The following is a 23,166-nucleotide window of genomic DNA, read 5'->3' on the forward strand; positions in this document are numbered from 1 at the left end:
CGACCCACGTGACTTCTTCAGGAATAGGAAAACTGTTTTTATTTTTTACATTTTCTGTCTTTTTCCGTTTATTTAGCAAAAAAAAAAAAAACCCAGTGCTGATTAAATACCACCAAAAGAAAGCTCTATTTGTCTACAAAAAAATGAGTGCAGTGTTACATGACAGCATAATTGTCATTCGAAGTGTGACAGCGCTGAAAACAGAAAATTGGCCTGGGCAGGAGGGGGTGGGGGGTGGGGTGGGGGAGTGCTCGGTAGGCAAGTGGTAATATCACTTTAAGGACATGACTTTGAACAAAACTCAAAAATCATATTCGAGCAGTTGAAGATGAGAAGTAGAGAAGAAAAGTGAGAAGGAAGAAAAGGAGAGAAATAGAAAGAGGGAGACCGACCGCTCCAAACAGGCCCGAGTCACAATCCATATTCATAGGAGCAGGTAGAAGATCAGGGTTCAAGAAGAGAATCATCAAAATGATCCGCCCAGGTTTGCCAAATTTTAAGATGTTTGGGGATTGTATCCTCTATGGTTGCTTCAATTTTTGCTGCTGTATGTATCATTGCTTGGGTAACCGTATTTAGTCTCAAGGGTGCAAAGTGTGGAGGTCTTTCAAGCCGGCACTATGGAGGGTGCAAGGTGTAGAGGTCGTCCAAGCCTGAGCTATGGAGGGTGCAAGGTGTGGAGGTCGTCCAAGCTTGAGTTATGGAGGGTGCAAGGTGTGGAGGTCATCCAAGCCTGGGCTATGGAGGGTGCAAGGTTTGGAGGTCTTCCAAGGCTGTGCTATGGAGGGTGCAAGGTTTGGAGGTCTTCCAAGGCTGTGCTATGGAGGGTGCAAGGTTTGGAGGTCTTCCAAGACGGCGCTATGGAGGGTGCCAGGTGTGCAGGTCTTCCAAACCTGTGCCTTATTAATGCCTCCAAAGGGTCGCTGGGGGGGAAAAAGCAGCAAACAATCAACAAATTGATCAGTCAATTTATAATGAGGCCCCTAAGTATTTTTGTCAACCAAATTTGCAAGATGAGGAACACTCCATAAGTTGGTGTATTAAAGGAACAGAATAATAAATAATTCATATCAAAAGTACAATACTAACTGAAGTGTTTTCACCCTTCCCCACCAGATTGGAAGACTCCGTCACGCACATCCGGATACAGAACACGGGCGACTACTACGACTTGTATGGCGGTGAACAGTTCGCCACGTTGTCTGAGTTGGTGGAATATTACACAGGACAGCATGAGTGTCTACAGGATACCGATGGAACCTTCATCCCGCTGAAATACCCGCTGAACTGTGCCGACCCAACCAGCGAGCGGTGAGTCACCCCATTCCATGCCAACATATCAAGTTAATGAGGATATGAACCCAGGAGGTTCTAAGTGGTCAACAACCAACAACAAATTGTCCAGGTTAGCTTGGGTTCCTCAAGAGAAGTGTTTCCTTTGTAAGAGTCAAACTCAAACAAGATTTTGGAATATTCCCCCGAGCTGCCTACTTATACTTAGCATCTCCATGTTTCTTGGTTAGGGCTTGGACTCTAAACCTGTTGTCAGCTCTCAGCTCTGTATTATGTACCTGGTTGGAGGCTGAGGTGATGAGAGGGCTTCCCTTCCACCTCTGGTCCAGGCACACCTGGAGTGTAGCACAGGGGAGGGGGAGGGTGCAGAGTGGCATGAGTGCCAAGAGTCAAGTTGGGTCCACAGAAGTGCCCTCATGGTAGGCCTGGCTGTGAGGACTAAAAGGAATATCCCCGGGAAGAGGCAGACCAGAAGGTCTTGATGGAGCATTACACCATCATGACTGCCATGTCTTAATTATTTGTAATATTTCTGTGCCCATGCACCACGGTGGTCTTTCTGAGCAATTCAGTGCTACCACTAGCCTAGGAAGGACAAATGATGTAAAATCAGGAGTTTTAAAGAGATATTTACCATTTGCACAGAACCAATATACATACACTTTCACTGGGTGAATTGCTATGCAAAGTTTTTATAAATACACCCAGTGTATCTCTCATATTGGTCTACATGGGGGGTTCAGCAAACTGTCGATCACGATCTACCAGCCAACCTGCAGGCAGCTCAACGCATAGATCAGGAACACGGCCCTGCATTGCCAAACCCTTCCGCCCCTCCCCCCTCTGCAGAGCGGAGATCAGAACATATCACTGTACTGGATGGAGGGCGGGAGCTGCCGGAGTTAACTGTTCACATTAACCAACATGTGATTGGTTGCTAGGTAGCTGGGCGGTCCTTGCAATCAATCACCAGCTTGTGCATGTGATAAGTTACAGTAACTCTGGCAGCTCCCGCCCTCAATCCAGTACTGTGACACTTCCCGCTCTCTGCTCTGCTGCACAGTATACACTGGTGTAAGGTAAGAGACTGATACCTACACTGAGTGAGTGGAGGGGGGGGCAAAGGAAACTACAGTGGGGGGATGTGAAGGGGACAGATGACACTGGTTAGGGAGGGGCAGAGGACACAGAACACTGCTGGGGGGGGGGGGGCACAGGACACTACAGTGGGGGCAATGTGATGTGAAGGGGACAGAGGGGAAGAGGACACTACAGTTGTGGGGGGATATATGAAGAGGGGCACGGGACACTGCTATGGGGGGGGGGCACAGGATGCTGCAATGAGGGGGGTAGAGGACACTGTAGTGGGGGTGATGTAAGGGGGGGGTACAGAGGACACTGCTATGGGGGGCACAGAACTCTACAGTGGGGGGGTGATGTGAATGGGGCAGAAGACACTCAGAGGACACTACAGTTGGGGGGGGGGTTATGTGAAGGGGGGCAGAGGGGCGGAAGGACCCTACTGTGGGAGGGATGATGTGAAGGGAAGCAGAGGACACTACTGTGGGTGGGGGCACAGAACACTATGCTGTGTTTTTATTGGGGGCTTGATTGTTATTATTTTTTTCGGTTAGGGGCGTCCCACACACACGCCTCCAGCGATCTTTGATTTCCTCCATGTTGTCCAGGTAGATCTCAACCTGTGAAAGGTTGTCCACCCCCAGTCTAGATAATATGACTCTGACTTTAAATTATTAGGTTGCGTTTCTGTATTTTGATTATTGTATATACAGGTCTGTGAGTGCTCACCATGGAGGTCTTCTGTATATCCAGGAACAATGTCTGTTGAATTTTGCTTAGTTTGTTTTATGGAAAGTCTGTTGTTTTCAGTGATGAAGATTTGCAGTACAGCACTAAAGAGCGCTGTAATTGGTGGTATGTCTAGTGGAGCTGGGTGTCGGGGTTTTACCCATCTGATCCTCAACGCTAGACTGGTTCCCACAGCCTCTTCTGCCCCACTGTCTGGTGGTCATATGCCCCTGATGTCATCAAGACCGATGTAGAGAGGATAGCCCTGTCAAGGATATGAAGGTGCAAAGGGACAGTCCACTGCTATAGTGAAGGGGGGGGGGGATATGCAGTCTGATGGGGGAGTGCGGTTGCCCTGGGAGCCCTGCCACTTTGGGGGAGCCCTGTCTGCTGGGGGAGCGCTGCCTGCTGGGGGAGCCCTGCCTGCTGGGTGGAGCCCTGTCAGCTAGAGGAACCCTATCTGCTGGAGAAGTCCTCTCTGCTGGGGAAGCACTGTCTGCTAGAGGAGCCCTGCCTGCTGGGGGGAGCCCGGTATGCTGGGGGGAAGCCTGGTCTGCTGGGGGGAAGCCTGGTCTGCTGGGGGGAAGCCTGGTCTGCTGGGGGAGCCCTGCCTGCTTTGGGGAGTCCTGTCTGCTGGGGAGCCCTGTCTACTGGGGGAGCCCTGTCTGCTGGGGGAGACCTGCCTGCTGGGGGAAGCCCTGCCTGCTGGGGGAAGCCCTGCCTGCTGGGGGGAGCCCTATCTGCTGGGGGAGCGCTGCCTGCTGGGGGGAGTCCTGTCTGCTGGGTGGAGCCCTGTCAGCTAGAGGAGTCCTGTCAGCTAGAGGAGTCCTCTCTGCTGGGGGGAGCCCTCTCTGCTGGGGAAGCACTGTCTGCTGGGGGAGCCCTGTCTGCTAGAGGAGCGCTGTCTGCTGGGGGAGCGCTGCCTGCTGGGTGGAGCCCTGTCTGCTGGGGAAGCACTGTCTGCTGGGGGGAGCCCTGTCTGCTGGGGGGAGCCCTGTCTGCTGGGGGAGCCCTGTCTGCTGGGGGGAGCCCTGTCTACTGGGGAATCCCTGTCTGCTGGGGAGCGCTGTCTGCTGGGGAAGCGCTGTCTGCTGGGGGAGCCCTGTTTGCCAGGAGAGCGGGTGGCGAGGTAAGTAAAAGTGCTCTTACCTTTCTCTAGATTAAATGAACAGTCCACCCTTACAGTGCTGAATCAGCCCAAATGCAAAGGAGAACTATTACTTTTCCTGAAGTTGAGCTTTAAAGTGTCACTAAACCCACATGTTCATACTCACTCAGTCACTATGAGATTCCTTTTCTGTATTCTGCAAAAATCCTGGTTGATCCCGCTGCTCTCTGTCTCCCCCTTCTTTTCATGTCCTCAATGCAGCAGGGGATTTTGCAGAGCAGTGTTGGCAGTTCTGCACATGCTCAGTTCTCAGTGAGTTTCTATGCTGAGCATTTCCTCCCTATCACATCTGAGCAGCCCATGTGACTAGAGAGTCACACATTTGGGCGCATACACAGTGGTAAATGACAGCCCACTCCCTCCTCCTCCTCCTCCACGCCCACTAACCAGCTAAACACAATGGGGGGGGGGGCAGGATATTACATGTAGATTAATGGAGCCTTCGCCTCCCTCTTATTCCAAGACACAGGCTGGAGGGGCGTGACACAGCCTGTGACTGGCATAAATCCGCCCACACCATGTTATTGCCAAAAAAATAATAAAGATTTAATTTCAAAATATATTTGTATGACAATTTAAAACAGTTTATTGATATTAATTATTTATTTTTACTTCGTATTCCAAAGGTTGTTTTTTTTTTTTTTTTTTTTTAGCATGTGACAAGCAGCAAGCCAGTGCTACTCATTGGTTTAGTTTGGAGATTTTAGGTTGAGTTCAGCCTACTTCACCATAACCTGTTGGGTAATACTTTCTTGTTGCCCCCCAAGCACAGCACTATGGTTTCCATGGACTGTGTCCTGATGGTGGCCACCAAGCCTAAAAACAGCTGTATACAGTTTGACAATCATAAACAGATCTATAATACAAGGCTGTGTCTGCGTTGTGAGCCGGAGGTTCTGGATGTATTCCTGGCCCGGGAGCACAAAGAAGCGATTTGCATGGCTTTACCCAAAATGAGGAAGGAACCTCCAAATTTTTTGTATTCACAATGAATGTCGGATATGCAAATATCTCTGGATTTAGGAAGGCTCTACTAAGCTTCTTTCTAAAAATACTGAAAAAAAAGTAACAATATGACAAAAGAGACATTTATGTGAATTCTGAGCTGGCAATGAGGAACAAACACTGGATGTCCTTTTCTTAGAAGACATTTCTATGTAAACTCAGTGATACAAAATAGAAAAAATTATATTCAAGCATGTATTCTTAAATCAAAAGAAGTCCCTCCTCTCCCTCTCACCCTCCTGCAAACCGCCATCAATTAAAGAATAAATGAAAACACAAACCTTGCAGAAAGGGGGGCCAGAGGTATCAAAACAGGAAGCATTTAGGAGGAAGGTCTTTAGGACCAAAGGGGGTTGCCAGGTTATCAGAAGAAGAGGACAGGCAGAACTCTGGGCTAGGTTGTTGGTGGGGTCAGGAAGCAGGGAAATGGAAGCATTTAGGGTTAGGTCAGATGGGCTGCAAGGACAGGACAGGAGAACAAAAGAAGTAGGCCAAGGGATGAAGGTTTGTAGGCTGGTATAGATAAAGAGAGAAGGCTTGTTGAGTTTTGGGGAGGCTGGCAAGCTACAAGAGCTACAGTTTGATAACCAGACTCTAGGGAGAACTTAAAGGCCTGGGCTAGGTGGTTGGTGGGGTCAGGCAGCAGGGAAATTTAAGGTCTTCGGGTTAGACAAGATGTTCTGCAAGGACAGGACAGTAGAGTCATAGAAGAAGGCCAGGGGATGAAGGCTTGTAGACTGGTATAGATATAGAAGGAAGGCTTGATGGGTTTTGGGGAGGCTGGCAGGCCACAAGGGCTGCAGTTTGTTAACCAGACTCTAGAGAAAACCTAGAGACCTGGGCCAGGTGCTTGGCAGGGTCACACAGCAGGCAAATGGAAGGTTGTAAGGTTAGGCCAGATGGACTGCAGGAACAGGACAGGAGAGCCATAGGAGAAGGCAGAGGGCTGAAAGCTTGTAGGCTGATATAGAGGGAAGGCTTTTTGAGTTCTGGGGAGGCTGGCAAGCCACAAGGGCTGCAGTGTATTAACCAGACTCTGGGGAAAACTTAGAGGTCTGGGCTAGGTGGTTGACGGGGTCAGGCAGTAGGGAAATGGAAGGTTGTAGGGTTAGGCCAGGTGGACTGCAGGGACAGGATAGAAGAGCCATAAGAGAAGGCCAAGGAATGAAAGCTTGTAGGCCAGTATGAATATAGAGGGAAGGCTTGTTGGGTTTTGGGGAGGCTGGTAAGCCACAAGCCTGCAGTATGGTGGCCAGACTCTGGGGAGAGAACTCAGAGGCCTGGGCTAGGTGGTTGGTGGGGTCAGGAAGCAGGGAAATGGAAGGTTGTAAGGTTAGGTCAGATGTGCTGCAAGGATAGGATAGAAGAGCCATAGGAGACGGCCAAGGGATGAAGGTTTGTAGGCCGGTATGTATATAGAGGGAAGGCTTGTTGGGTTTTGGGGAGGCTGGCAAGCCACAAGCCTGCAGTGTGGTAACCAGACTCTGGGGAGAACTTAGAAGCATGGGCTAGGTGGTTGGTGGGGTCAGGCAGCAGGGAAATGGAAGGTTGTAAGGTTAGGCCAGAGGAGCTGCAGGGATAGGATAGAAGAGCCATAGGAGACGGCCAAGGGATGAAGGTTTGTAGGCCGGTATGGATATAGAGGGAAGGCTTGTTGGGTTCTGGGGAGGCTGACAAGCCACAAGGGCTGCAGTGTGGGATCCAGACTCTGGGGAAAACTTAGAGGCCTGGGCTAGGTGGTTGACGGGGTCAGGCAGTAGGGAAATGGAAGGTTGTAGGGTTAGGCCAGGTGGACTGCAGGGACAGGATAGAAGAGCCTTAAGAGAAGGCCAAGGAATGAAAGCTTGTAGGCCAGTATGAATATAGAGGGAAGGCTTGTTGGGTTTTGGGGAGGCTGGCAAGTCACAAGGGCTGCAGTATGGTGGCCAGACTCTGGGGAGAGAACTCAGAGGCCTGGGCTAGGTGGTTGGTGGGGTCAGGAAGCAGGGAAATGGAAGGTTGTAAGGTTAGGCCAGATGTGCTGCATGGATAGGATATAAGAGCCATAAGAGACGGCCAAGGGATGAAGGCTTGTAGGCCGGTATGTAAATAGAGGGAAGGCTTGTTGGGTTTTGGGGAGGCTGGCAAGCCACAAGCTTGCAGTGTGGTAACCAGACTCTGGGGAGAACTTAGAAGCATGGGCTAGGTGGTTGGTGGGGTCAGGCAGCAGGGAAATGGAAGGTTGTAAGTTTAGGCCAGAGGGGCTGCAGGGATAGGATAGAAGAGCCATAGGAGACGGCCAAGGGATGAAGGCTTGTAGGCCGGTATGGATATAGAGGGAAGGCTTGTTGGGTTTTGGGGAGGCTGGCAAGCCACAAGGGCTGCAGTGTGGGATCCAGACTCTAGGGAGAACTCAGAGGCCTGGGCTAGGTGGTTGGTGGGGTCAGGCAGCAGGGAAATGGATGGTTTTAGGGTTAGGCCAGAGTAGTAGAAAGCCCGGGAAACTGCAGAAGAAAGGGAGGTTGGGAAAACTGGAGACCTGTGCAAGCTTAAGACCGCCTCCAGTTAAATATTGCCTTTTTACATCTTCTAGTTTCAAGAATAACTGGTTATTTTTGGGCATATTTGTCACCTTGTATACTAATTATATTTGCTTTATCTAAACTTTACTTTTTTCACACTAAAGGTTTAATCTTATCACATGTTCCAGCAACTTTTCTAAGCCATGTCAGTGTGATCTCTGTACAGTCAGTAGCGCGGTCTCAGGCGGTGGTGGTAATCTGTGCTATTTCGGGCACAGGATGAGGCTCTTATCTCTCAGACTGTTTCTTGAAATAAAGGATGTGGTATTATGGTGTGTATATATATAGCGCGAGAGGCTTAACGTAGTAACCAGGTCCGGTTTTTGGTGCAGGCCTGCTCAGTGACCGTTGAAGGTTTGAGAACGCTTGTTCAGTCAACTTCCCAGTTCATGGTGTGAGGAGCAGGCCAAGCACCATAGGTTATATGTGTGACATTGGAAGTCTCTGGTAGAGGTGTCATCATATCAGCATATGAAGAAGGTCTCTGCTAAGTACAGCGTGTTTCAAGAAGAATGACCCGATTTTAAAACCTTATAATCTGTGCAACCACACTCCACCAATGAATGAGACCTGTACTACTCTATTATGTACATCCCAACTGATAACAAACAACCCCAAACCAATTCAGAATGATTAGGAAAACTTTTTTAAGGACATGCATGGGCCAGTGTCACCTTAAAGCGGCACTAAACGCTCATCATAAAAAACAATGGCTAAATGGTGTATTCCATGCTGTTCGTACTCGCTCAATCACTACGAGATTCCGTTTCTGCATTCTGCAAAAAACCTGGCTGATCCCGCTGCTCTCTATCTCCCTCTTCTGTCCACGTCCCCAATTCAGCCGGGGATTTTGCAGAGCGGTGTTGGCAGCTCTGCACATGCTCAGTTCTCAGTGAGTTTCTATGCTGAGCATTTCCTCCCTATCACATCTGAGCAGCCCATGTGACCATAGAGTCACACATGTGGGCGTGTCCACAGTGACAGGCCACTCCCTCCCTCCTCCTCTATGCCCACTAACCAGCTAAACACAATAGGGGGTGGGATATTATTATTAATGTAGATTGATGGAGGCTTCACCTCCCTCCAATTCTAAGACACAGGCTGGAGGGGTCATGACACAACCTGTGACTGGCAGAAATCCGCCCACACCATGTAATTTCCACAAAATAATAAAGATTTAATTTCAAATATATATATTTGTATGACAATTTAAAACAGTTTATTGATATATTTTTTTATTTTTTTACTCCGTATTCCAAAGGCTGTTTTTTTTTTTTTTTTTTAGCATGTGACCAGCAGCCTTTAAAAGGTAAAGAAGAGATCTGGGGTCTTTTTGACCCCAGATCTCTCAATAAAGAAGATCTGTCATGCTTTATTTCTATTACAATGGATGTTTATATTCCTTGTAATAGAAATAAAAGTGATAAAAAAATAAAAAAAAAATAAAAAATTAAAAAGGGACAGTGTAAAAATAAAAACACAAAAAGTAAAATAAATAAGAAAAAAAAATTGAAAGCGCCCTATCCCTCCGTGCTCGTGCGCAGAAGCGAACGCATCCATAAGTCACGCCCACATATGTAAACGGTGTTCGCACCACGCATGTGAGGTATCGAAGTGAACCTCAGAGCGAGAGCGATAATTCTAGACTTCCTCTGTAACTCTTTTTCAAGGTAAAAAAAGTCAACGTGTCGGGTGACGCAACGCGTAGGAGGAGTCAGCGACGCATAGTATTGAGGCTGGTCAGCAGCTTGTAACGAGCGGTGTGAGGATTCACCGCGCCCCAAGCGGCTGATTGTCATCTTCCATCCAGGCTTATGTGAGTGCACTCATTGAAGTGCTGCTGTTTTATATCATCGGTTACTGCACAATGATGTCTCTTCTTTTTTATTGCATATATTCGTGATACCGGAGAATATCCTTCTGGAAACCTTTAAATTATATAGCAATATTGAGGGAATTTGCTGAACAGATTGGTTTTTCAATACATATGGGACTTTGCCTAATAATATTGATGAGTGAAATGCATACTTAACACAACTTAGAACGGCTATCTACCAACCTCAAATCGGGGATCTTTTTTACTCTTTAACCATATGCATTTTCCTATATTGATATTGGACAATATATAGATAGTGGTTATATTTTAATTGGTGTTTTATTTAATGGTTATCACAGACGGCATCCTGGGTTTTATTTTTTATTTTTTGTGGAGCACAATATTGCAGTGTATAGTTTTTAGTGTTTTTGACCCAATCACACCCACATTAATTCTAAGCAATTGATTAATTGGAGGGATTTATATATATATACACTGAGCACGGATTGACTGGAAGGTTAATATAAGCGCAACACATTATTTTCATTTGTTACTTTGTTTTAGGTGTCTGAACACTTTTAAGTTTTGCAGCTTTTATTATTTGGTTTTCTTCTAAGTCACAATTGGATCATTTTCACAGGGTTATCACCCTATAATAACACAATTAGTTTCACGCATGTCCATTTCAGCGCTTTAGTAATTTTTTTGGATTTTGCACATATTTACTTGTTGTAACATCATCTTTCACATTATACAAAAAAATTGGGGTATATATTGTGTTTTTTTTTTTTCATTAAAGTGTATTTTATCTATTTCATTAAAGTGTATTTTATTTATTTTTTTAAATTGTGGTTGAAAACTTCTACACAAATACTGTGTTACATAGAATATTGCAACAATCGCCATTTTATTCCCTAGGGCCTCTGCAAAAAAAACCAAAAAAAACCCTATAAATTGTTTGGGGCTTCTAAGTAATTTTCTAGCAAAAAAAAAAAAATGTTAGCAGTGCCAGAAAAGCCCCCCCCCCCCCTCCTCATTCACTGCTCCTTCCGCACAGAGATGTCACTTTGCCCCGGCTCGGTGAATAAGCCCCTGTGTTCTGCTGCAGCTTGGTGTCAGTTTCTGCTGTCACGGTAGTCACAGGCTTCACGTTCTCAGTTCCTCTCCTGCTCTCCTCCACTCTCTCTTGCCCCCCCACCCCCACCCATACTGCACACGCCCGTGTCCCTCCGAGCTTCCTTCTTGCGGTTGGAAAATTCTCTGCGCTGTTTTGAAATAATTTGTCACTAAAGTTTCCATCATGTGACTTCTGAACAGTCAGCCATAGATTGTGCTGTTGTGTAAGGCGGAGAGCTGCTGTTGCACACAAAATGCTTGTTAGAGAACCAGCGTGTGGCACCGCGCCATAGAGAACCAGCGTCTGGCACAGCGCCATAGAGAACCAGTGTGTGGCACCGCGCCATAGAGAACCAGTGTGTGGCACCGCACTATAGAGAACCAGCATGTGGCACCGCATCATAGAGAACCAGCGTGTGGCACAGCCCCATAGAGAACCAGCGTGTGGCACAGCCCCATAGAGAACCAGCGTGTGGCACAGCGCCATAGAGATCCAGCGTGTGGCACAGCCCCATAGAGAACCAGCGTGTGGCACAGCGCCATAGAGATCCAGCGTGTGGCACAGCGCCGTAGAGAACCAGCGTGTGGCACAGCGCCGTAGAGAACCAGCGTGTGGCACAGCGCCATAGAGATCCAGCGTGTGGCACAGCGCCGTAGAGAACCAGCGTGTGGCACAGCGCCATAGAGATCCAGCGTGTGGCACAGCGCCATAGAGAACCAGCGTCTGGCACAGCGCCATAGAGAACCAGCGTGTGGCACCGACCCATAGAGAACCAGCGCGTGGCACCGACCCATAGAGAACCAGCGTGTGGCACCGCGCCATAGAGAACCAGCGTGTGGCACCGCGCCATAGAGAACCAGCGTGTGGCACAGCGCCATAGAGAACCAGCGTGTGGCACAGCGCCATAGAGAACCAGCGTGTGGCACAGTGCCATAGAGAACCAGCGTGTGGCACCGCGCCATAGAGAACCAGCGTGTGGCACTGCGCCATAGAGAACCAGTGTGTGGCACCGCGCCATAGAGAACCAGCATGTGGCACCACACTATAGAGAACCAGTGTGTGGCACCGCACTATAGAGAACCAGCATGTGGCACCGCACTATAGAGAACCAGTGTGTGGCATTCCGCCATAGAGAACCAGTATGTGGCACCGCGTCATAGAGAACCAGCGTGTGGCACCGCGTCATAGAGAACCAGCGTGTGGCACCGCGTCATAGAGAACCAGCGTGTGGCACAGCGCCATAGAGAACCAGTGTGCGGCACAGTGCCACAGAGAACCAGCGTGCGGCACAGCGCAATAGAAAACCAGCGTGCGACACAGCGCCATAGAAAACCAGCGTGCGGCACAGCGCCATAGAGAACCAGCGTGCGGCACAGCGCCATAGAAAATCAGCGTGCGGCACAGCGCCATAGAGAACCAGCGTGCGGCACAGCGCCATAGAAAATCAGCGTGCGGCACAGCGCCATAGAGAACCAGCGTGTGGCACAGCGCCATAGAGAACCAGCGTGTGGCACAGTGCCATAGAGATCCAGCGTGTGGCACAGCGCCATAGAGAACCAGCGTGTGGCACAGTGCCATAGAGATCCAGCGTGTGGCACAGCGCCATAGAGAACCAGCGTGTTGCACAGCGCCATAGAGATCCAGCGTGTTTCACAGCGCCATAGAGAACCAGCGTGTGGCACAGCGCCATAGAGAATCAGCGTGTGGCACAGTGCCATAGAGAACCAGCGTGTGGCACCAGTGACGTCCTTAGTTGGCGCCGTCTGGTTTCGCGGTTTCTCCATCTGGCTGATACATTGGCGGGATTAGGTCTGGCGCCATTGGCGGGCAGACGCTTCCCGCCCGTCATCATGCTTGCGTGACGTTGGTATTGTCTGCCCTATTTGACCGGCCCACCTGGGAGTCCCCATTTACAACTGACCAGATGACTGCTTGATTTACTGCACACGTACAACCTATACCTGGTACCACAGGGTAATTCTATATGTCACGGCTTGTTTATATTCTACTTTTTCACCTTTTTTTTCACTCTACACTTGTATCGTTGTCTCATGAACATCACCTAATAGGTTTCTTCTCTGTAAGCACGCTCCCAGTGTTTGCTTACTTACTCTTTCAGAATTCTCACTGGTCCCTTTTACATCCCACCTTTATCTCTGCTTTGCACACTATCCAGCAGGCATATCACTACCTACACCCCATCCTGCACTTTTGTCACCCTATTTTCACCTTTTTTCCTCCATGTATCCCTATTTTCTCTGTGCTTGACAGTGCTGCCGGGTGTATCATATACAATACTTTTAATTATCTTACAGATTTACTGGCCATTATTGGCACAATACCCAATATACTACATTTGTTCCCTGGTTGGGGACGTTTTCAGTGTGGGCCTGTTACTTATGGGCGGACTTCTATACCTCAGCTCCCGGGGAGGTTTGATATGGTGACCCCTGCACACCGGAATTATTCGGAGTTCAGTGTTCCAATGGGATGTAAGTTTGTGGATTTGACCATCTCTATGCTTTATATATATCTTTTTACATATAATACTTTCCATATCATGAGCCCCATTTTTTGATTTAGAACATCTCCATTATTTACAGATATTCAATATCCGCTCCTGATGAGTCGGCTTACCGACGAAACGCGTCGAGCTTTTGAGGATGTAACCCCTCACATTTCCACCAAGATTTTTATGAATTTTACTGTATATTACAAGTTATACTCATGAAATATGTATTATTGTCCCCTTGTTATGGCAATTATGTTTTACACTCTGTTTATATGTATGCAATTTACTTCCCAAGATGTCTGCATATGCACTGAGCAATTTTTTGTTATATATAACGTTACGCAACTTGATACTCATGTACATTAAAAATATTTATTTTTACTCTCAAATTTGTGTTTGAACCTGCCTCATTTAAAGTCCCATACTCTTTTATTATTTTTTGTATTGAACCAGCGTGTGGCACCGCGCCATAGAGAACCAGCGTGTGGCACCGCGCCATAGAGAACCAGCGTGTGGCACCGCGCCATAGAGAACCAGCGTGTGGCACAGCGCCATAGAGAACCAGCGTGTGCAACGACTTCAGATCAGTCTGACTTTATAAAATCAGTTTAGATACGCGGCTTCAACATTCCTAAATTGCTACAAAATCACCTACAAAAAGTGTGATAAGAGATACATCCATGTACTTCTAGGTGTAATCCTCACCCACGTATTTGGGAGATGCCACTTTATTAGGTACACCTGTTCAATTGCTTGGTAGCACAAATGGCTAATCAGCCAATTACATGGCAGCAACTCAATTCATTTAGGCATCTAGACGTGGTGAAGACGACTTGGTCTGAGTATATCAAAAACTGTTCATCTACTGGAATTTTCACGCACAACCTCAGTTATAGGGAATGGAGGAGCTCAGTTATGGGGGATGGAGGACCATTGTTATGGGGGCTGGAGGACCTCAGTTATTTGGCTGGAGGACCTCAGTTATGGGGGATGGAGGACCTCGGTTATGGGGGATGGAAGACCTCAGTTATGGGGGATGCAGGATATCAGATATGAGGGATGGAGGAGAGGATCTCAGTTATGGGAGATGGAGGACCTCAGTTATGGGGGATGGAGGATCTCAGTTATGGGGGATGGAGCATATCAGATATGAGGGATGGAGGAGAAGACCTCAGTTATGGGGAATCAAAGACCTCAGTTATGGGGATGAAGGATATCAGATATGAGGGATGGAGGAGAGGATCTCAGTTATGGGAGATGGAGGATCTCAGTTATGGGGGATGGAGGACCTCAGTTATGGGGGATGGAGGATCTCAGTTATGGGGGATGGAGGATTTCAGTTATGGGGGATGGAAGGAGATCAGGTATGGGAGATGGGGGACCTCAGTTATGGGGCATGGAGGACCTCAGTTATGGGGCATGGAGGACCTCAGTTATGGGGCATGGAGGACTTCAGTTATGGGGCATGGAGGACCTCAGTTATAGGGCATGGAGGATCTCAGTTATGGGGCATGGGGGATTTAAGTTATGGGAGATGGGGGATCTCAGTTATGGGAGATGGGGGATCTCAGTTATGGGAGATGGGGGATCTCAGTTATGGGGGATCTCAGTTATGGGGGATCTCAATTATGGGGGATGTGGGATCTCAATTATGGGGGATGGAGGATCTAAATTATGGGGGATGGAGGATCTGAGTTATAGGGGATGGAGGATCTCAGTTATGGGGGATGGAGGATCTCAGTTATGGGGGTGGGGTGGGGGGGGGTCTTCGTTATAGGAAATGGAGGATCTCAGTTATGGGAGATGGAGGATCTTGGTTATGGGAGATGAAAAAAAAAAAGAAAGAGGAAACCAACCAATAAGGAAATCCTGACAACTTTTACCACATCCCAATTCTAATTAGAAAAAGGAAGGGGGTGCCCCCAAGGGGATGGTGTGGGTAAAAGAGTGGGCAGGATATTGTCAATAGAATCATAGAAGATGTATATATAAAAGTGTAAATTTTATTGGATAAACATATACAAAATAGAATAGAATATACAATAAATATCTAAAATCATGAAATTGAAATACAATGTACAATAGAAATCAGCAGCTAATTGGATGTTGAGAGCACACAACATGACTAGACTGGAAGTCGATTGAATATGGTGGTCACAACAAGTCCCAACATGTTTCGGAAACAGAGAAAAGCCAAAAGGCTAAACAAACTCTGTATTCATTTCCTTCTTCAGGGGTTAGATGGAAGCATGCTGGTAACATTCTATTGAAAAAAAAGGGGGGGGGGGTGTACAAATGAGTACATAGGTAGCAAATCTTAGTATAGTTAGTTGTAAATCAATGTATGTAAATATAGCGATTAATTTCAGCAATGGCGGAAAAACGGCGAGATATTTATAAAAATGGATCAAAGTACTCACAAGACTTTCCTAGACAGTGTTGCACATCATTATTCGGATAGATGGTCCCTCACGCCTCAGACGAAAAAGGCTAAAATCACATGGCAATCTTCAGCCAAGTATTTTAGATGTATTTCCTACCTTAGACAACCGATTGATAGTCAAGTGTCAGCAATTGTACTTCAAACCTTCCTTCTGGTTTACATATATATATCCCTCTGTTATGTTTTTACCTTGTTAGGCACTTGTTGGTTTGCCCGTTTGAGGGTGTCCTTTGTGTACCCCGATTTGCCGCTCCCCACTGGGAAAACATCATCCTCAGCCACCTACTACTTGTGTTCTGGGAATCTTCCAAAATCCTTTAAAAGTATAAAATGCCTTTGTGCTTTCATCTGCTGAAGATTGCCATGCGATTTTAGCCTTTCGTCTGAGGCGTGAGGGACCATCTATCCGAACAATGATGTGCAACACTGTCTAGGAAAGTCTTGTGAGTACTTTGATCCATTTTTATAAATATCTCCCCGTTTTTTCCGCCATTGCTGAAATTAATCGCTATATTTACATACATTGATTTATAACTAACTATACTAAGATTTGCTACCTATGTACTTGTACACCCCCTCCCCCTTTTTTTTTTCAATAGAATGTTACCAGCATGCTTCCATCTAACCCCTGAAGAAGGAAATGAATACAGAGTTTGTTTAGCCTTTTGGCTTTTCTCTGTTTCCGAAACATGTTGGGACTTGTTGTGACCACCATATTCAATCGACTTCCAGTCTAGTAATGTTGTGTGCTCTCAACATCCAATTAGCTGCTGATTTCTATTGTACATTGTATTTCAATTTCATGATTTTAGATGTTTATTGTATATTCTATTCTATTTTGTATATGTTTATCCAATAAAATTTACACTTTTATATATACATCTTCTATGATTCTATTGCCAATATCCTGCCCACTCTTTTACCCACACCATCCCCTTGCTTTTTTTTAGTTATGGGAGATGGAGCATCTCAGTTATGGGGGATGGAGGGTCTGAGTTATGGGGGATGGAGGAGCTCAGTTATGGTGGATGGAGGATCTCAGTTATGGTGGATGGAGGATCTCAGTTATGGTGGATGGAGGATCTCAGTTATGGGGGATGGAGGATCTCAATTATGGGGGATGGAGGATCTCAATTATGGGTGATAGAGGATCTCAATTATGGGGGATGGAGGATCTCAGTTATGGGGGATGGAGGATCTCAATTATGGGGGATGGAGGATCTCAATTATGGGGGATGGAGGATCTCAGTTATGGTGGATGGAGGATCTCAGTTATGGGGGATAGAGGATCTCAGTTATGGGGGATAGAGGATCTCAGTTATGGGGGATGGAGAAGCTCAGTTTTAGTGGATGGAGGATCTCAGTTATGGGGGATGGAGGATCTCAGTTATGGGGGATGGAGAAGCTCAGTTATAGTGGATGGAGGATCTCAGTTATGGGGGATGGAGGATCTCAGTTATGGGTGATGGAGGATCTCGGTTATGGTGGTTGGAGCATCTCAGTTATGGGTGATGGAGGGTCTCAATTATGGAGGATGGAGGATCTGAGTTATGGTGGATGGAGGATCTCAGTTATAGTGGATGGAGGATCTCAGTTATGGGGGATGGAGGATCTCAGTTATGGGGGATGGAGCAGCTCAGTTATGGTGGATGGAGGATCTCAGTTATGGAGGATGGAGGATCTCAATTATGGGGGATGGAGGATCTCAATTATGGGGGATGGAGGATCTCAGTTATGGTGGATGGGGGATCTCAGTTATGGAGGATGGAGGATCTCAGCTATGGGTGATGGAGCATCTCAATTGGGGGGGTGGAGGATCTTAGTTATGGGTGCTGGAGGATCTCAATTATGGGGGATGGAGGATCTCAATTATGGGGGATGGAGGATCTCAATTATGGGGGATGGAGGATCTCAGTTATGGTGGATGGGGGATCTTAGTTATGGAGGATGGAGGATCTCAGCTATGGGTGATGGAGCATCTCAGTTGGGGGGGTGGAGGATTTTAGTTATGGGGGAAGGAGGAGCTCAGTTATGGTTGATGGAGGATCTCAGTTATTGTGGATGGAGGATCTCAGTTATGGGGGATGGAGGATCTCAGTTATGGGGGATGGAGGATCTCAGTTATGGGGGATGGAGGATCTCAGTTATGGTGGATGGAGGATCTCAGTTATGGTGGATGGAGGATCATAGTTAGGGGGATGGAGGATCTCAGTTATGGTGGATGGAGGATCTCAGTTATGGGGGATGGAGGATCTCAGTTATGGTGGATGGAGGATCTCAGTTATGGTGGATGGAGGATCTCAGTTATGGGGGATGGAGGATCTCAGTTAGGGGGATGGAGGATCTCAGTTATGGGGGATGGAGGATCTCAATTATGGGGGATGGAGGATCTCAGTTATGGTGGATGGGGGATCTCAGTTATGGAGGATCTCAGCTATGAGTGATGGAGCATCTCAATTGGGGGGTGGAGGATTTTAGTTATGGGGGGAGGAGGAGCTCAGTTATGGGGGATGGAGGATCTCAGTTATTGTGGATGGAGGATCTCAGTTAGGGGGATGGAGGATCTCAGTTATGGGGGATGGAGAGCTTAAGAAGACATGCGGGCACTCATTGAGGTTGGAGGAGAAGCTAGTTAACCTTAAACTGTGTAGGGGGTTCTATACTGTCAGAGCGGTAAGGATGTGGAACTCACTTCCACAATTGGTGGTGTCATTGGGAGGAATTGTGCCCCATCATTGGTGTCTTTGGACCCCATTGTTGGTGTCATTGGGAGGAATTGTGGCCCATCATTGGTATCATTGGACCCCATTGTTGGTGGCATTGGGAGGAATTGTGGCCCATCATTGGTGTCATTGGAAACAAGTGTTGGTGTCATTGGGAGGAATTGTGGCCCATCATTGGTGTCTTTGGACCCCATTGTTGGTGTCATTGGGAGGAATTGTGGCCCATCATTGGTATCATTGGACCCCATTGTTGGTGTCATTGGGAGGAATTGTGCCCCATCATTGGTGTCATTGGACACAATTGTTGGTGTCATGGTGAGGACTTGTGCCCCTTCACTGGTCTCAGCGGGGGGGGGGGGGGGGATTATGCCCCATTATTGTCATTAGTGGAAGAAATCGTGTCCCAAGGGCTGGATAAAAGCAAGCAAAGGGCCACACCTGCCCCCCCCGGCCGCAGTTTGGAGACCACTGTTCTGTTACATTACTGTAGATATTAGCGTTGCTCAGCAAGGAAAGGTCCTTGTAAATGATTTTGTTGCCATATATTGTGATTTGACCCGTCACGATTGGTAGAGCATTAAAGTGGTTGTAAACCAGTGACTGGCCTCGGGTGATACACAAGAGATGAAACAAATCCTCCTACATGAGTTGTACCCATTTATCTGCAGTCTTCTCTTCTCTACATCTGTTCAAAGTGCAGAATTTATACAGCTTGTCTGAGCTTTCAGAAAGTTACATTCTGCAGAGCTTAGTGAGAGCTAATTGGAGCTCCTTCACAGCGCTGAGGCTGTCAATCACAAGCTGTGTGCTGGAGCTCCCTCCCACTGACACCTTTTTATCTGTTGGTGTCAGGGAAAACTTGTCAGAAGTGACTGATGCAGATAGCAGAGGAAGGAGGCAGCAGACAGAAATGACAGTCAGTGCTCTGGACTGAGACAAGTACACACTATAGAGAGGGATGTGCTTTGTTCAGATTTCATGCCCGAGGTTTGCAGACACTGTAAATTCTCTAATCACAGTATAACGATCAATTATGAATAATGACAAAGCAAACAGCACCAGGGGGGACATCATTTTATCACATACTTTCATTACATCTCAGCATTTGATTTAGCTGATCATTTATTAGATGCGGATTATCTGATAAATTTACTATTGATCGGTTCAGCAGTTGTATTCGATTTTCAAGTCCGTCAGTGAACTTAAGGCAGAACTCCGGGATAAGCAAATATCTAAATCTATTGATCTGTGCCGTCATCCAGTGTGAGACTTCCTGTAATAAGGACCGCCCACTGCTGCGCCCTCTCCCTGTGCAGGGGGACTGGTCTGGTCTCCGCCCCCCCGCCTGTCGTCTTCTGCTGGGCCCCTCCCACATTTCTGCCCTCTGCTCAGGCTATGTATAGCACAGTGATGATGTCACTGCAACCTTTACAAGATAATATCTGGGTTCGCGAAGGAATTATATACAGACAAAGCGGATTTATTTCCTTGGTGGCTGTTGAGGAATAGATTCATATCTCAGATCTTCTGCACGGAGTTCAGCTTTAATTATACAGGGCCCCGTGTGCAAGATTCCATCATATAGGAGCTGCTGCCAGCATTCCCGATACACAGAGCGGGGACTGGCTGTCAGCGGGTTCTTTCACACCGGTAGCTCTGGGGGGTAAAAACAGGCGGCCGAGCCACTGTTTTACCACCTCCTACTCCAGACACCCGGTGGAATTCTAACTTGGCTGTTCACATGCTGCAGCCATGATGCTTTGCAGCCATGGCAATCTTAACTGGGGCTGCAGCGTTTGACAGGCAGCATCGCTTGGCTTGCAGTTGTAGCACGGACCCGCAATGCAAAAAAATGAATAGCAGAATCAGGAGTAGAGACCCCAATGCAAATATAAAAGCAGAGTCAGGAGTAGCACCTCCTGAACACCTAGGCACCTGGCAGCTGCTGCTATACCGCCCCCTTGTGCACCGGCCATGAGGCTTTGCTTTGCAGCCATGGCAATCTTAACTGGGGCTGCAGCGTTTGACAGGCAGCACCGCTTGGCTTGCAGTTGTAGCGCGGACCCGCAATGCAAAAAAAAAAATAAAAGCCAGGTCGGGAGTAGCGCCTCCTGAGCACCTGCCAGCTGCTGCTATATGTCCCCCTTGTGGAGCAGCCATGATACTTTACTTTGATACCACGGCTAACTCGGGGCTGCAGCGTTTGACAGGAAGGACCTCTTGGCTTGCAGTTGTTGTGCAGTCCTGTAATGCAAAAAAAAAAGGAGTAGCACCTCCTGAGCACCTGGCAGCTGCTGCTATATCGCCCTGTTGTGCCGCAGCCATGATGCTTTGCAGCCATGGCAATCTTAACTGGGGCTGCAGCGTTTGACAGACAGCACCGCTTGGCTTGCAGTTGTAGCGCGGACCCGCAATGCAAAAAAAACAAAAACAAAAAGCAGAATCCGGAGTACAGCCCCCAATGCAAAAATATAAAAGCAGAGTCAGGAGTAGCACCTCCTGAACACCTGGGCACCTGGCAGCCACTGCTATACCGCCCCCTTGTGCTGCAGCCATGATGCTTTTGCAGCCATGGCAAACTTAACTGGGGCTGCAGCGTTTGACAGGCAACACCGCTTGGCTTGCAGTTGTAGCGCGGATCCGCAATGCAAAACAAAAGCCGAGTCAGGAGTAGCGCCTCCTGAGCACCTGCCAGCTGCTGCTATACCGCCCCCTTGTGCCGCAGCCATGATACTTTACTTTGTAGCCATGGCAAACTCGGGCTGCAGCGTTTGACAGGAAGCACCGCTTGGTTTGCAGTTGTTGTGCAGTCCTGTAATGCAAAAAAAAAAGGAGTAGCACCTCCTGAGCACCTGGCAGCTGCTGCTATACCGCCCCGTTGTGCCGCAGCCATGATGCTTTGCAGCCATGGCAATCTTAACTGGGGCTGCAGCGTTTGACAGGCAGCACCGCTTGGCTTGCAGTTGTAGTGCAGACCTGCAATGCAAAAAAACAAAAACAAAAGCAAAGTGAGGAGTAGTGCCTCCTGAGCACCTGCCAGCCGCTGCTATACCGCCCCCTTGTGCCGCAGCCATGATACTTTACTTTGCAGCCCTGGCAAACTCGGGCTGCAGCGTTTGACAGGCAGCACCGCTTCACTTGCAGTTGCAAAAAAAAAAAGACAAAAAGCAGAATCCGGAGTAGAGCCCCCAATGCAAAATAAAAGCAGAGTCAGGAGTAGCACCTCCTGAGCACCTGCCAGCTGCTGCTATACCGCCCCCTTGTGCCACAGCCATGAGGCTTTGCTTTTCAACCATGGCAATCTTAACTGGGGCTGCAGCGTTTGACAGGCAGCACTGCTTGGCTTGCAGCTGTAGCGCGGACCCGCAATGCAAAAAAAGAGCAGAATCCGGAGGAGAGCCCCCAATGCAAAAATAACAGCCAAGTCAGGAGTAGCACCTCCTGAACACCTGGCAGCCGCTGCTATACCACCCCTTGTGCCGCAGCCATGAGGCTTTGCTTTGCAGCCCTAGCAATCTTAATTCGGGCTGCAGCGTTTGACAGGCAGCACCCCTTTGCTTGCAGTTGTAGCGCGGATCCGCAATGCAAAAAAAAAAGGAGTAGGGCCTCCTGAGCACCTGGCAGCCGCTGCTATACTGCCCTCTGAAAAGTGATCTACCACGGGTCGCTTTTCCAGAGGACGGTAAGCATTACCCCCTGTCTGAAATAGCCCAAACTGACAACCCAACCCACCAGAATACACCAGGAGAGCGCCAGCTGGATTCATCCCCACCCCCCCTTCCACAGCACCTGAGACAAGAACCACCCCTATCCATGGATTTGGATTCATACACAGGTAGAGGTTTTTTTTAATGCATTTTCTCTGCCTGGTGTAAATTTCCCAGCACTTTCCCGGGGAGCTGTACGTACAGCCTGCCATACTCCTGTCTGAGCAATTTCCAGCACATGAGGGTTTCATTCGGGGAATATGTTGGCTGGAACGCGCATGCGTGGGGAAATGCTAAGAAGCATTGGTATGTAGAAGAGTACGACTTGCATACAGCTTGTATATGGCATGCATGGCTCCCCCAGCATAAAAAAGTCCTGGGAAATTTGCACCAGTCATAGAAAATGCCTGTAGACTCTCCATGTGCATGAACCTCATAGGATGACCCGCCCCCTTCTTTAACCACCTCAATACCTGGCATTTCCACCCCCTTCCTGCCCAGGCCAACGCTCAGCTTCCAGCGCTGTAACATTTTGAATGACAATTGCGCGGTCATGCTACACTGTATCCATTTTTATAATTTTTTTTTCTCCCCACAAATAGAGATTTCTTTTGGTGGTATTTGATCACCTCTGTGGTTTTTATTTTTTGCGCTATAAACAAAAAAAGAAGACCGATAATTTCGAAAAAAAAACAAAACAAATTTCTTCCTCAGTTTAGGCCGATACGTATTCTTCTTCTACATATTTTTGGTAAAAAAAAAAAAAATTGCAATAAGCGTATATTGATTGGTTTGCGCAAAAGTTATAACGTCTAGAAACTATGGGAAAGATTTGTGGCATTTTTATTATTATAATTTTTTTTTTTACTAGTAATGTCGGCGATCAGCGATTTTTATCATGACTGCGACATTGCGGCGGACACATCGGACACTTTTGACACTATTTTGGGACCATTGTACTTTATACAGCGATTAGAGCTATAAAAATGCACTGATTACTGTATAAATATCA

At 47.6% G+C, this 23,166-nt stretch overlaps 1 protein-coding gene across 1 annotated transcript in view; it reads left to right on the plus strand.

The window, feature by feature from the left end:
- Positions 1 to 23,166, plus strand: part of PTPN6 (protein tyrosine phosphatase non-receptor type 6) — a 132,566-nt gene that overhangs the window by 43,382 nt on the left and 66,018 nt on the right. The window contains exon 3 of the mRNA XM_073595423.1: positions 1,117 to 1,311. Coding sequence (XP_073451524.1) covers positions 1,117 to 1,311 — 195 coding nt within the window. The remainder of the gene's footprint in view (positions 1 to 1,116; positions 1,312 to 23,166) is intronic.

This window comes from Aquarana catesbeiana, linkage group LG08 (assembly GCF_042186555.1).
Source record: "Aquarana catesbeiana isolate 2022-GZ linkage group LG08, ASM4218655v1, whole genome shotgun sequence".
NCBI classification, from domain to species: Eukaryota; Metazoa; Chordata; class Amphibia; order Anura; family Ranidae; genus Aquarana; species Aquarana catesbeiana.